The 13,642-nt window shown below is 38.7% G+C and overlaps 1 protein-coding gene across 5 annotated transcripts in view; it reads left to right on the top strand.

The window, feature by feature from the left end:
- The first annotated feature begins 2,166 nt into the window (after positions 1-2,166).
- Positions 2,167-13,642, top strand: part of LOC138437816 (C-type lectin domain family 12 member A-like) — a 29,483-nt gene continuing 18,007 nt past the window's right edge. For all 5 annotated transcript variants that reach the window (XM_069585743.1, XM_069585741.1, XM_069585745.1 and 2 more), the window contains exons 1-5: positions 2,167-2,432; positions 6,871-6,969; positions 7,649-7,816; positions 9,225-9,385; positions 11,444-11,547. In XM_069585743.1, the coding sequence (XP_069441844.1) occupies positions 2,342-2,432; positions 6,871-6,969; positions 7,649-7,816; positions 9,225-9,385; positions 11,444-11,547 (623 nt within the window). In that variant the 5' untranslated portion in view covers positions 2,167-2,341. The remainder of the gene's footprint in view (positions 2,433-6,870; positions 6,970-7,648; positions 7,817-9,224; positions 9,386-11,443; positions 11,548-13,642) is intronic.

Here is a 13,642-nt window from a genome sequence, read left to right on the forward strand (position 1 = left end):
GACAGAGATGGGAATACCAGACCACCTGACCTGCCTCTTGAGAAATCTGTATGCAGGTCAGGAAGCAACAGTCAGAACTGGGCATGGAACAACAGACTGGTTCCAAATAGGAAAAGGAGTACATCAAGGCTGTATATTGTCACCCTGCTTATTTAACTTATATGTAGAGTACATCATGAGAAACGCTGGACTGGAAGAAACACAAGCTGGAATCAAGATTGATGGGAGAAATATCAATAACCTCAGATATGCAGATGACATCACCCTTATGGCAGAAAGTGAAGAGGAACCAAAAAGCCTCTTGATGAAAGTGAAAGAGGAGAGTGAAAAAGTTGGCTTAAAGCTCAACATTCAGAAAACGAAGATCATGGCATCTGGTCCCATCACTTCATGGCAAATAGATGGGGAAACAGTGGAAACATATTTTCTGGGCTCCAAAATCACTGCAGATGGTGAGTGCAGCCATAAAATTAAAAGACACTTACTCCTTGGAAGGAAAGTTATGACCAACCTAGATAGCATATTCAAAAGCAGAGATATTACTTTGCCGACTAAGGTCCACCTAGTCAAGGCTATGGTTTTTCCAGTAGTCATGTATGAATGTGAGAGTTGGACTGTGAAGAAGGTTGAGCGCTGAAGAATTGATGCGTTTGAACTGTGGTGTTGGAGAAGACTCTTGAGAGTCCCTTGGACTGCAAGGAGATCCAACCAGTCCATTCTGAAGGAGATCAGCCCTGGGATTTCTTTGGAAGGAATGATGCTAAAGCTGAAATTCCAGTACTTTGGCCACCTCATGTGAAAAGTTGACTCATTGTAAAAGACTTTGATGCTGGGAGGGATTGGGGGCAGGAGGAGAAGGGGACGACCGAGGATGAGATGTCTGGATGGCATCACTGACTCAATGGACGTGAGTCTGAGTGAACTCTGGGAGTTGGTGATGGATAGGGAGGCCTGGCATGCTGCGATTCATGGGGTCGCAAAGAGTCGAACACGACTGAGTGACTGAACTGAACTGAAGCACAGCACAGCACAAATGTAGTCATGGACATTTTGGATAGGAGGAAAATGTCAAGAAACTTTTGGCATGGACCAAATGTCTCATGGTCCTTTTGTCAAGGATCCAAAGTCTGCTAATCTCCTAACCTGCAAAGCTATTTCTGGGACTTTTGGTATACTGACCATAGCCATCAATATGCATGCTCCCTGGTATGGTTTTATTCTAGATCCCTTAGTATATTTTTTGTTATTAGGGAAACTAGGCATTCCGTGGCCCTTTTAGGCTATCCTGTACCTGGGTATCAGGGTGTAGAGGTGAGGCTTTCCTTTTTTTTTTTTTTTTAATTATTCATCTATTTGTATGGGCTCTCAGTCACTTCACATGGAATCCTCATTATATCATGCGGGATCTTTCCTGGCAGTGCCCGGACTATCTAGTTATGGTACGTGGGCTTCTCTCTAGCTGTGGTGCATGGCTTCAGAGCATGCAGGTTCAGTAGCTGTGGTGCGTGGGCTTAATTGTTCTACAGCATGTGGAATGGGTGGCTTAATGGTGAAGAATCCATCTGCAATACAGGAGACGTAGGTTAGAGCCCCTGGAGGAGGAAATGGCAATCCACTTCAATATTCTTGCCTGGGAAATTCCCATGGACAGAGGAGCCTGGCAGGCTACAGTTCGTGGGGTTGTAAAAGAGTCAGACGTGACTTTGGCAACTAAACAAATGTGGGGTTTTAGTTCTCTGACCAGGTATTGAACTCATGTCACCTGTGTTGGAAGGTGGATTCTTAACCACTAGACTACCAGGGAAGTCCTGGGGTAGGGCTTTTGCTCTCCCTCTCTCTGCACATGTGTGATCTGCCAGCTAAGCAAATCTATTAAGACCCTTGCCAAGTCACATACAGAATATCTATGCCAAATCACTGCTGTACACTAGTGAGAGTTTGAGGGTCATGTCCTTTCTATTATTTTTTTCCTTGAGAGTTTTTCTCCAAGAAACTCCATGTTATATTTACACCATGCTGATCTGTGCCCCTTTGCCCAATGCTAATAATACCCAAACAATTTTAAAAACCACTTTCTGTGGTCCGTAGATTCAGAGAAATGAGAAAGGGAAGAGATAAGAGGAAGAAAGATGCTCTCTGTTCTTCTCTGCGGTCATGTACAGTAGCTCATTTCCGGAGCTGTGAGTGACTGGTACTGTGGATTTAAAAAACAGAAGTTTAAAGATATGTTTAAACTTTGGCTTATGAACAGACATTGAAATTACAGCTGTTTATCAGCCAACTCTATTACTTTGTCCTCTCCTTTTTTTCCAGTTTGTTGGGCTTTCTTTGCATAACATCAATGTCTGAAGAAGTTACTTACGCAGATCTAAAATTCCAGGACTCCAGTCAGACAGAAAATATCCAGAAGTTTGACAAATTTGAGAAAGAAGGTAAGATTTTGAGCTACAGATGTGTTGTAATGTGGTCAGGGTGTACAAAGTGGCAGAAGTGTTGAGTAGATTCCCCTTGGATGTTAGTGAATTGGCAATGATCTCTCTATTTGAATTTTTAATTATGCATCTTAATTTTACCCAAAATACCAAAATGTCCATACAAAATGACTGTAAAGTTTTTTTAAGACAATGATCAATGTACTGGACACTTAATCTTTTACAAATTTTCTGGTTTTTTTTTCATATCACAATCAACATAATTATGATAGGATAATATTTTCATATGACTAGATTGTGAAACATTTTTCCCCCATGAAAGGAAGCCATGGAAAAATGAACATGTGCTGTCCAAGAAAGTCAAGGCTTTGTACCTTCTTTTTTCTAAATAAATGCTAGTGTGTATGTGTGTGTGTCTGGTGCACAAGATACTAGAGACAAAGAGAGAGAGAGAGAGAGGAACTTTAGAGGATTGCATCTGAATTTTTTTTTTTTTTTTTTTTTACCAAACTGAGTCTATATTAAACTCTAAAAATTTTTCTACTTTTTTTGGAGATCTTTTCCCAATTTGCTAAAATACAGAAGAGGTTAAATTAAATGAAAGGATACATCAAGTATTAAAGGAAGAAAAGAGATAAAGAAACATAGAAGAGACACATTCAAATTCATCCTGTGCCAGGAAATTTGATATTTTTTAATCTTAATTTATTTCTGAGATAAATGGACTATTGTGTTTACTTTCTATACTGTAATTTCCATCTTATTCATAATCCTGTATTTCTCCAGTTGTATGTAGCTTCTACTTCCTGGCATTTAATCTTTTGGATGAAATCTGTCCCAGAATATGCAAACTTAAAATCAGTGTGCATAAATTAAACAGTTCAGTTCAGTTCAGTCGGATATGGATAACACGAAAAGTTGGTAGAAGCAGTGAAATTAGGAGAGGGAACTAATAGAAAAATTCTCATGTAGTCTTTAAGTGTTCTCCCCCTCCCCAAAATGTAGCATTCTTTGAAGTTCTAACTTTATTGTGAACAGCATTTTCATTGTTGAATCTTGGGTCCATTTATCATCAGCGTTGTAAATCCTGAGAAGGGATAACAGCTTAATTCTGTGGCCTTTTCCTCTAATACAAACTTTTTTTTAAGGACTGGAAGTTAAGGATTTACAATACTTTCTGTCAACTTCCTTGTTGGTATTTCTCCTTTTATATGGTTTGAGAGGAACAGAACATATCATGAACTTAATATACCATAATTGCTCTTAACATATCTCATCACATTCTATCTCATTTTCTGTCCTACTAATTGTCCTTATTCTAAATTTCCACTTCAGAAATTGACTCGAAAAAAATCTCGAATCCATGTCTTGTTGGCTTTCTCAATTTTGTCTAATTTTCTTATTATTCAGCTTAAAGTTTATATAGTATTATGTAAACTCTGTGTTATTTAACTTCTACCCCTTAGTCTCATATGCTCCCTCCCTGTGCTTTTTCCTTGAAAAAGAATTCCAATTCTTAAATATCTACCCACTTTGTGCCCCATCTGAGCAGCTGAACATTGCCACATGAAAAATGCACAAACTCTCAAACCCAGTTTACTCTCATTTGCCAATATATGTATATGTGTGTTCAGTAGTGTCCAACTCTGTAGCCTCTGTGCAACTCTATGGGCTGTAACCCACCAGGCTCCTCTGTCCATGGGATTGTCCAGACAAGAATACTGGAGTGGGTTGCCATATCCTATTCCTATTAAAAATAATAATAATAATCCTCACTTGACCACTTAAGTCTCTCCATTTTCCCTCCATTTCTTCATCTCCTTCCACAGCTCAACTCGTTGAACCCATTGTCTTTGGTCACAGACTCCTAGTCATCCCTCTCTCTCTTCTCATCTAACTCTACCAGGTTTCTAACAGTGTTCCATGGGGATCATCCTTGTTTCAGTCATGGATGACCTCCTCCCTGACCCACTGTGACAGTCACATCTCTGCTCTAATCTGTCTCCTGACTTCTCCTTTGACCACTTCAAACATCATTTCTCATGGAAACAGTATCAGGCTTTATTTTTGGGGGGCTCCAAAATCACTGCAGGTGGTGATTACAGCCATGAAATTAAAAGATGCTTACTGCTTGGAAGGAAAGTTATGATCAACCTACACAGCATATTCAAAAGCAGAGACATTACTTTGTCAACAAAGGTCTGTCTAGTCAAGGCTATGGTTTTTCCAGTAGTCATGTATGAATGTGAGAGTTGGACTGTGAAGAAGGCTGAGCGCTGAAGAACTGATGCTTTTGAACTGTGGTGTTGGAGAAGACTCTTGAGAGTCCCTTGGACTGCAAGGAGATCCAACCAGTCCATTCTGAAGGAGATCAGCCCTGGGTATTCTTTGGAAGGAATGATGCTAATGCTGAAACTCCAGTACTTTGGCCACCTCATGTGAAGAGTTGACTCATTGGAAAAGACTCTGATACTGGGAGGGATTGGGGGCAAGAGGAGAAGGGGATGACAGAGGATGAGATGGTTGGATGGCATCACTGACTTGATGGACATGAGTTTGAGTGAACTCTGGGAGTTGGTGATGGATAGGGAGGCCTGGCATGCTGCGATTCATGGGGTCGCAAAGAGTCGAACACGACTGAGTGACTGAACTGAACTGAACATCATTTCTCACCTTGGCCACAATTCTTTAGTCACTCTGGATCTTTTCTGTTTTTTTCAAACAGGTAAAACTTTTCTCCAAATTAGAGTCTTTGAATTAGGTGTTCTTGCTATCTGCAGTTTCTTTGCTCTGATTTCTCATTCCCAGGGGCCATAAGTTCTGAACTAAATGCTCTTTATAATATAGCTCAGTTTCAAACCTGAGCATACCATTTAACAGTTAGAGATATCTCTCAGCTCACTCATAATTAAAATTTGTCTCCTATGAAAGCAGGGACTGGTATGTCTTGTTCACTTCTGTATTGTTAGTATCCAGACTAGTGTCCAGTGTACAGAGATATTCAATTACTTTTGATTAACTGAATATATAAATAAATTAGAAAAAGTCTGTAAAAATAATAGCACTTGAAGTCATGCTTCTGACCTTAGAAATGATCTTGACTATGTAATTCTTTCACTGTTAACTATTGTCCAAGGTCTAAAAACATTGTTTCATATTTCATTTTCAATTCTCTCTATATTTCATAGTATCATGGTATCACCAACTGTGATATGAAGGACATAGGCACAGTATAGTAATTATAGTAAGGTTATGTTATCTCTGAATTATATTTTCAAGAAATATCTAGTATCCATTTATACAAGTAATGATTATTTAAATCACATAGTAATTTAATAGCAATTAACATAATATAAAGTTTACAATTTCTTGAGTTTTTTTTTAAGTAGGGAAATGATCTTTTCAACAAATGTTCATAGTTCAATAAAAAAGAAACATTAATCAAAGTTTGCTGCTCAAAGCATGAAAAAATTCTGAGGAAACTATTTGGTCTAACCTAAGAACTGGCTGATGGGAGAACACCCAGAGACATTTCAGGGACACTTTCTCATGTATGCTCCACAGCCAAACTGTCAGTATTTTCTGGGGAAAGCATAGACAAGGAAATTACTTTCTCTGATACCCTACATTTGTCAACTCAAGGAAGGAGCACTTAAATTGACTTTGCTGTTAGCTGCTTGTTGCTCAGTTTCCCCAATTTTGTACAGACAAGATACATCTTTTTTCAGATTAATTGGTCTTCTCACTTCTTTTTCTTTCTCTTTTTCATAGATTTATTATTTATTTTTATTGGAGTGAAATTGCTTCCACTGTGGTGTTAGCTTCAGGTGTTACAGCAAAATGAATCAGGAATACATATACACATGGTCCTTCTTTTTTTTGGATTTCCTTTCCCTTTGTTGTTGTTGTTTAGTCACTCAGTCATGTCTGACTCTTTTTTGACCCTATGGACTGTAGCCACCAGGCTTCTCTGTCCATGGTATTTCCCAGGCAAGTATACTGGAGAGGGTTGCCATTTCCTTCTCCAGGGGATCGTCTCAACCCAGGGACTGAATCCGTAACTCCTCACGCATCTCCTGCTTGACAGGCAGAGTTTTACCATTGAGCCACCTGGGAAGCCCTTTCTTGGCCCTTTGGGTCAGCACATTTTCACTTGTTTTTCAGCCCCATTTTTGCTTCTGTTTCTTGAATCAGCCTATCAATCCCAAGCTTCTGCTTTGAAAACCAGTTTGCATGCAAAACAATTAACAAAACGTTTTTGACTTCTTGACTGACTTAGTCTTTAAAAAGTTATTTTTAAATGCCCTGAGTTTCTAGCAAAACACATTCCTTTACCACAGACCTATGAGGAAAGAAATAAAGACAACATAAATGAACACATGAATCAAATTAAAATGTACACCACTCTAAGTGTCTTTACTAATTTTGCTTCCCACAGAGCCACCTGTTCCTTCCCATGTATGGCGTCAAAGAGCCTTGGCTCTGACTGTCCTGTGCCTTCTGCTGCTGATTGGCCTGGGAGTCTTAGGAGGCATATGTATGTATTCCCCATGTTTTTACTGCCAGGGAAAACACTTAGAAGTGAGTTTTGCTCTTTGAATCGAAGTCTTGGAATAGGTGATATGTCCACAAAGAGACTTAAAACTAGGCAGTTAAAACATGGTACTTAGTCTATTTTAAAATTTTACAATTAAAGTTTTTTAAGTGTAAAATTTTATTTCTAATTGGAGGATACTTGTTTTACAATGTTATGTTGGTTTCTGCTGTACAACAGGGTGAATCAGCTATACGTATGCATATATCCCCTCCCTCTTGAACCTCCCTTCCAACACCTCATCCCTCCCCTCTAGGTTAGCACACAGCATTGGCTGAGTTCCCCATGTTATATATAGCATTTAAATGTAAATACCTGTTTATTTTACATATGGTAATGTATATGTTTCAATGCTACGCTCTCAATTCATCTCACCCTTTCCTTCCCCAGGTGTGCCCATAAATCTGTTCTCTATGTCTGTGCCTCTATTCTTGTCCTCTAAATAGGGGCATATGTACTCAGTCTCTTTCCCTTACTTCTGTGAAATAACTGCTTCCCTAGACATTTAATACTCTTAATTCAGCAGAAAGGAGATGATGGTTGTACTGAGGGACTGCAATTTTTTTTATCATTTCTCTCTTTTTTTTTTTTAAATCTGACATTCACATAACTTTGAAGACAGGCATGGAAAAATTGAATAAGCTACAAAATTTCAAAGAAGAACTTCAAAGAAATATGTCTCTACAACTCATGCAAAACACAAATAGTTCCCAGAAAATCAGGAACCTTTCTATCAAACTTGAAGAAATAGCCACCAAATTATGTCGTGAGTTATATATAAAAAACAAAGGTAATCCTTATTTCTTTCTGAGTTATTTATTAGACAATGAACTAAACCTTGGAGTCACTTGATCACTTCATCAAAAGCTAGTAGCCTTTCCCAGGAAATTATTATTTGGAAAAAACAATTAAATGTGGTTGATTGAAGACCCATTGATGTTTCTGTGCAGTTAGAAGAAAAACAGAAAAATAACTATCATTCCCAAATTATCAGGATATGATACTTACTAAAATATAATATGGTCTGCAGTTTCTGTAACCTGACATTTACTACTACTATTTTGGGCACTGAAGTCAATAGAATATAGGAAGAAAGGATAGATAACCTCTTTAATTTATTTTTCTGTGGGGTTCAGTGGCAAAGAATCCACCTGCAATGCAGGAAGTGTGAATTCGATCCCTGGGTAGAGAAGATCCCCTGAAGAGAAAATGGCGACCCACTCCAGCATTCTTGTGGGGACAATCCCATGGACAGAAGAGCCTGGCAGGCTACAATCCATGGGGTTGCAAAAAGTCAGACACAGCTGAGCACGCATAAGGCCCATCTGAGCACTGTATGATTTTTGGCTACACTGAGTCTTTGCTGCTGTGTGCAGTCTTTCTCTAGTTGTGACAAACAGGGGCTACACTCTAGTTGCAGTACATAGGCTTCTCATTGCAGTGGCTTCTCTTATTGTGGAGCCTGGGCTTCAGTAGTTGTGGTGCACAGGCTTAGCTGTTCCATGGCATATGGAATCTTCCAGGACCAGGAATTGAACCCATGTCTCTGGCATTTGAAGTTGGATTCTTAAACATTGGACCACCAGGGAAATTAGATCACCTCTTTGTTTTTTAAAAAGAAGAGCGATAGAAGATATGTCACCTTTTTACAGATGACCTTGTTCCTAAATGTCACTCAATGTTTGATGAGATAATAGAAAAAAAAAAAATTCAAGTTTAGTCTTACCTTTGGAATTGGGAGGCACTAGTCTTTTAATATCTCTAACAGTTTCTATAGTTATTATAACTAAAACATATTGTCATCTTAAGAAGTCTCCCGAATGTTCAACAAGTCAAGAGCTGGAAATGCTCTAGTTGGAAAAGGCAGTATGTCTTGTGATTGGCCTTTATTGCCATGTAGAAATACACAAAATGACAAAGGGAAAGAAGGAGATGAATTAATTGCTAATCAGGGCTCCTGAGACTGGAAAATAGACTGAAATCCAGGTGTTTAATTTCAAATGTGTTCAAATTATGTTTTGGACACGTTGTGGTTGTACATGGGAGCCTGGAATACAAGATTTACTTTCTTCACTTTTGGTGTTAGAAGAAGAAAGACAAGTAAATATGCTTTATTTTTGTAAACTGAGAGAACAATGGGAATAGTAAGAACTATGAAGACATCTATACAACCAAACCAAAGTATGCTTTTCTTCCAGGGAACAAATGTAAACCTTGTCCAGAGGAGTGGATGTGGCATGATGACAACTGCTACCTTCTACTATCTGGCTACCAACATCGGAAAACATGGCAAAAGAGTGATGAGATTTGTTCTGACTACAATGCCAGCCTGTTGACGATTAAAAGCAAAAGGGTGTTGGTAAGATCGCATGGATCTCTGCCTGTAAGGGAAGAAGTCACTTTCCCCAACATAGAATAGAGGGGGGAGACATGTTGGGGATGATTTGTATTAGTCCAGACATGAATCTGGCTTATTTTAGTTGGGGTATGAGGTGAATGGAACTTAGTATACTCATATCGAGCCAAGACAGGCCATGTGAAACTTTAGCTTAGCACTTTAGCATCAGCGGATTCTCAGAGGCTGATGGGCAGATGGTAGACATGGAGCCCCCAGAATCTTTAGGTCTGTAAATATTTCAAACTAGAACTTTAGAATCAATTCTCAGGACATCAGTTTTAGCATTTATCTAAAAACAGAAGATTTGTAATTATTCCTGAGTCTTACCAATTCTGTAAAATTACACAGAAGTAGGTTCACTGTTTCCACCCTTTTGCATTTGCATTTTTTTAACTAAGAGGAAAAGGCTACATATACTAGAATAATGATGCTTTCAAATTGTGGTGTTGAAGACTCTTGAGAGTCGCTTGGACTGCAAGGTGATCCAACAAGTTAGTCCTCAAAGAAACCAACCCTGAATATTCATTGGAAGGACTGATGCTGAGATTGAAGCTCCAATACTTTGGCCACTTGATGCAAAGAGCTGATTCATTGGAAAAGACCCTGATGCTAGAAAAGATTGAAGGCAGGAGAAGAAGGCAAAGACAGGATGAGATGGTTGGATGGCATCACTGACTCGATGGACATGAGTTTGAGCAAACTCTGGGAGAGAGCAAAGGACAGGAAAGACTAGCGTGCTGCAGTCCATGGGATCACAAAGAGGTGGATGTGACTGAACAACTGAACACAAGAATTAAGATTAGGTGGCAAACAGGAATCCCCTGGAGGTCCAGTAGTTTAAAAGATTTGGTTCTTTCACTGCTATGGGCCCAGGTTCGATCCTTGGTTGGGGAACTAATATTCCACAAGTTGTGTGGCACATCAGGGCCAAATAAGTAAATAAAAGAGAGATGGCAAAGGCAAGTGCCAAGCAGATATATTGCACTGAGTTCCTGGGTCCCAGGAAAAGTGAATTCTCTGAAAGATCTAGTTATTTATCTTATTTTTTCCTAATATTTAAATTATTTCTCTATATTTTGGAGAATATAAAGAATCCCATGGAAAGAGGAGCCTGGTGGGCTATGGTTCATGGGGTCTCAAAGAGCTGGACACAACTGAGCAACTAACACACACACACACACACACACACACACACATATTTTGGGCTTCCCTGGTGGCTCAGCATTAAGGACTCCACCTGCCAATGCAGATGTGGGTTTGACCCCTGGGTAGCAAAGATCCCCTAGAGTAGGAAATGACAATCCATTCCAGTATTCATTCTTGCCTGGAGAATTCCATGGACAGAGGAACCTGGTGGGCTATACTATAGTCTGTGGAGTCGCAAAAGTGTTGGGCATGACTTAGCAACTAAACAATAACAACAACAACTCTCTAGAGTTTACTTATTCATTGGCATTTGTGGTTTTTCAGATAATAATCCCATATTTATTTTAAAACAAAAGTATATTTTTTCAAAAGTCTCAACTTCCTTACTGTCAGAATTCTTTTTCTTCTTTATAAAAAGGGGGAAATCAATCTAGTTTCTGCCTAGTCTTATTATTCTCAAATGATCCATTCATAGTTATTTGCTTAACAAATGACTGGCATATAAGAAAATTAAAAACAAACAAACAAACAAACAACTATTACTTTGGCTACAAATCTCTGAACTGGGTTTGAATTCTAATCTATAACCATTCTCCTCTGACCTTATTACATTTTTCTCATACTCATGTTTCTCTTAACTTGGGTTTTTGACGATGAACCATCTCTTTGTCCCCAGATAGTAACAGATATAAATGTTGAGAGACATCTTGCAGTAAGGGGCATTCTGTCTCAATTTATTTTAATGGCATAGAAAATAGTAGAAAAGTGTCAAAAATGTCACCTTGACATAGTAATTTGTAAGAAATTACACTGTGAGGTAATTTACAGAAAAGGAAGACAATGATTTTAACAAGCCACCTCTGTTTCCTATAGGAATTTATAAAATCTCTTCAGTTAAATCACTATTGGTTGGGATTATCTCCCAGGAAAGATAACACAAAATATGGAAACTTGGATACAAGTATCCCCTTCGACTGGTAAGTTTTTATTCTTGTTGAATTTTAATAGCTGGTTTCAGTAAAGGTGAATTTTCTCAGGAGCACTGTAGCTTCTACTGAAATTGTATCCTCAAAGAACGCTTTTCCATCAGACTTTTATGATGTGTTTAATAATGAGAAAATTATTGCAAATGTCTTCCCATTATTTTGACAACTACAAGCCAAATAAGGGAGGATTTCTGTGAATAATGCTTTTATCTAAGAAAACTATAGAAGTCAACACAGGTCACTGGGCTTGAATATGTACTTAAAATTGTGCAATGCTAGGATTCTAAAACAAGTGAAAGATTGATTCTTCCTTTTGTTACTTAACCATTGATTGGATGCACAGACAAATTAATTCAACAGATGAAAATAATGAAATGTGTAAATGCTCCAGTAAGAATACATAGAATAACAAAAAAATAGATTTTGTCTTTGAAATTTATGTTATAACTCAAATTTGAAGTGGACGTTTTTGAATAAAAAATTTAGAGATTGACTAGAAGAGCATTTTTGGTAAAGAGAATAAAATGAACATGGGCATGATATAAAAAATATTTTGTTGCACAACAGAGTAAGAAATTGGTTATAAATATGCCAGTATAAATGGACTCATGTGTTGTATTTGTCTGCTTATAATGGGTGGGGGCAAAGCATATATAAAAATCATGCCAAAATTCATTTGTGTTTTATAATTCCTTAAATTTAGGAAGCAGGCAGGATTCAACTAAAGAAAGAAACAGCCTCAATCTGCCAGATGTTGTTTAGTCTCTAAGTTGTGTCTGACTCTTTGTGACCCCATGGACTGTAGCCTGCCAAGCTCCCCTGTCCGTGGGATTTCCCAGGCAAGGATACTGGAGTGGGTTGCCATGCACTACTCCAGGGGATCTTCCCGACTCAGGGATTGAACCCAGGTCGCCTGCATTGCAGATGGATTCTTTATCACTGAGCCATCGGGGAAGCCCACTGGATGCCCTTACAATCTCACAAATTTGTACAGATTTGTTTGTTGAGGACACATGAAGCTGGAGTGAGCTCAATACCTATGTGCTGGGGTGCTGCCACTCTGAATCTAACCCCGAGATTCTTCCATATACACGACGTTCAGCAAGGCAGCAAATAGAATCTTTGGTTGTGTTTTGGTTATTGTTCTGTTGTGTCCTGCTTGTTTTTTTCCATCAGATAGAAATAGTATGTGTAGGAATATGGGTCATAAAGATAGTGCAGCTCTATCTTTGTCAGTCTGCAATGATAGCACAGAACAGGAGATGTGCTTAGTTGCTCAGTCCTGTCCAACTCTTTGTGATCCTATGGACTGTAGCCCGCCAGGCTCCTCCATCCATAGGATTTCTTCAGGCAAGAATACTGGAGTGGGTTGCCATGCCCTCCTCCGAACAGGGGATAGGATCTGTACAAAGAAGAGAAAGAAGTATATTCTAAAGATCTCATTTGGAGTGAAATTCTAGAAGTAAAGGTAGTGTGAGCATAAAGGGACAGTATAGATGGAATCTTGTTTCAAAAAATAGAGCTTCCCTGTGTTTATTTGCAATTATTGCTAATGGGAAAGTAAACTATAATGGGATGGAAAACGCAGTAGCTATTTCAAATCACAAGAAATAATATAGAAATAGAAACATATCTTAGTATATGTATATAATACATTTTTATATGTATCATGTACGTATAATATATGTAATTCCTCTTTTTAAATCTTTGATGTTATTTTGGGATTTGTTCCTGGAAATGAGCTATGATTAATATAATCTGTGTTCAGTTCAGTCACTCAGTCGTGTCTGACTCTTTGCAACCCCATGAATTGCAGCATGCCAGGCCTCCTTGTCATCACCAACTCCCGGAGTTCACCCAAACTCTTGTCCATCGAGTTGGTGATGCCATCCAGCCATCTCATCCTCTGTCATCCCCTTTTCCTCCTGCCCCCAATCCCTCCCAGCATCAGAATCTTTTCCAATGAGTCAACTTTTCACATGAGGTGGCCAAAGTACTGGAGTTTCAGCTTTAACATCAGTCCTTCCAAAGAACACCCAGGACTGATCTCCTTTTTAATGGACTGGTTGGATCTCCTTGAAGTCCA

The sequence above is a fragment of the Ovis canadensis genome, chromosome 3 (assembly GCF_042477335.2).
Source record: "Ovis canadensis isolate MfBH-ARS-UI-01 breed Bighorn chromosome 3, ARS-UI_OviCan_v2, whole genome shotgun sequence".
Taxonomy (NCBI): Eukaryota; Metazoa; Chordata; class Mammalia; order Artiodactyla; family Bovidae; genus Ovis; species Ovis canadensis.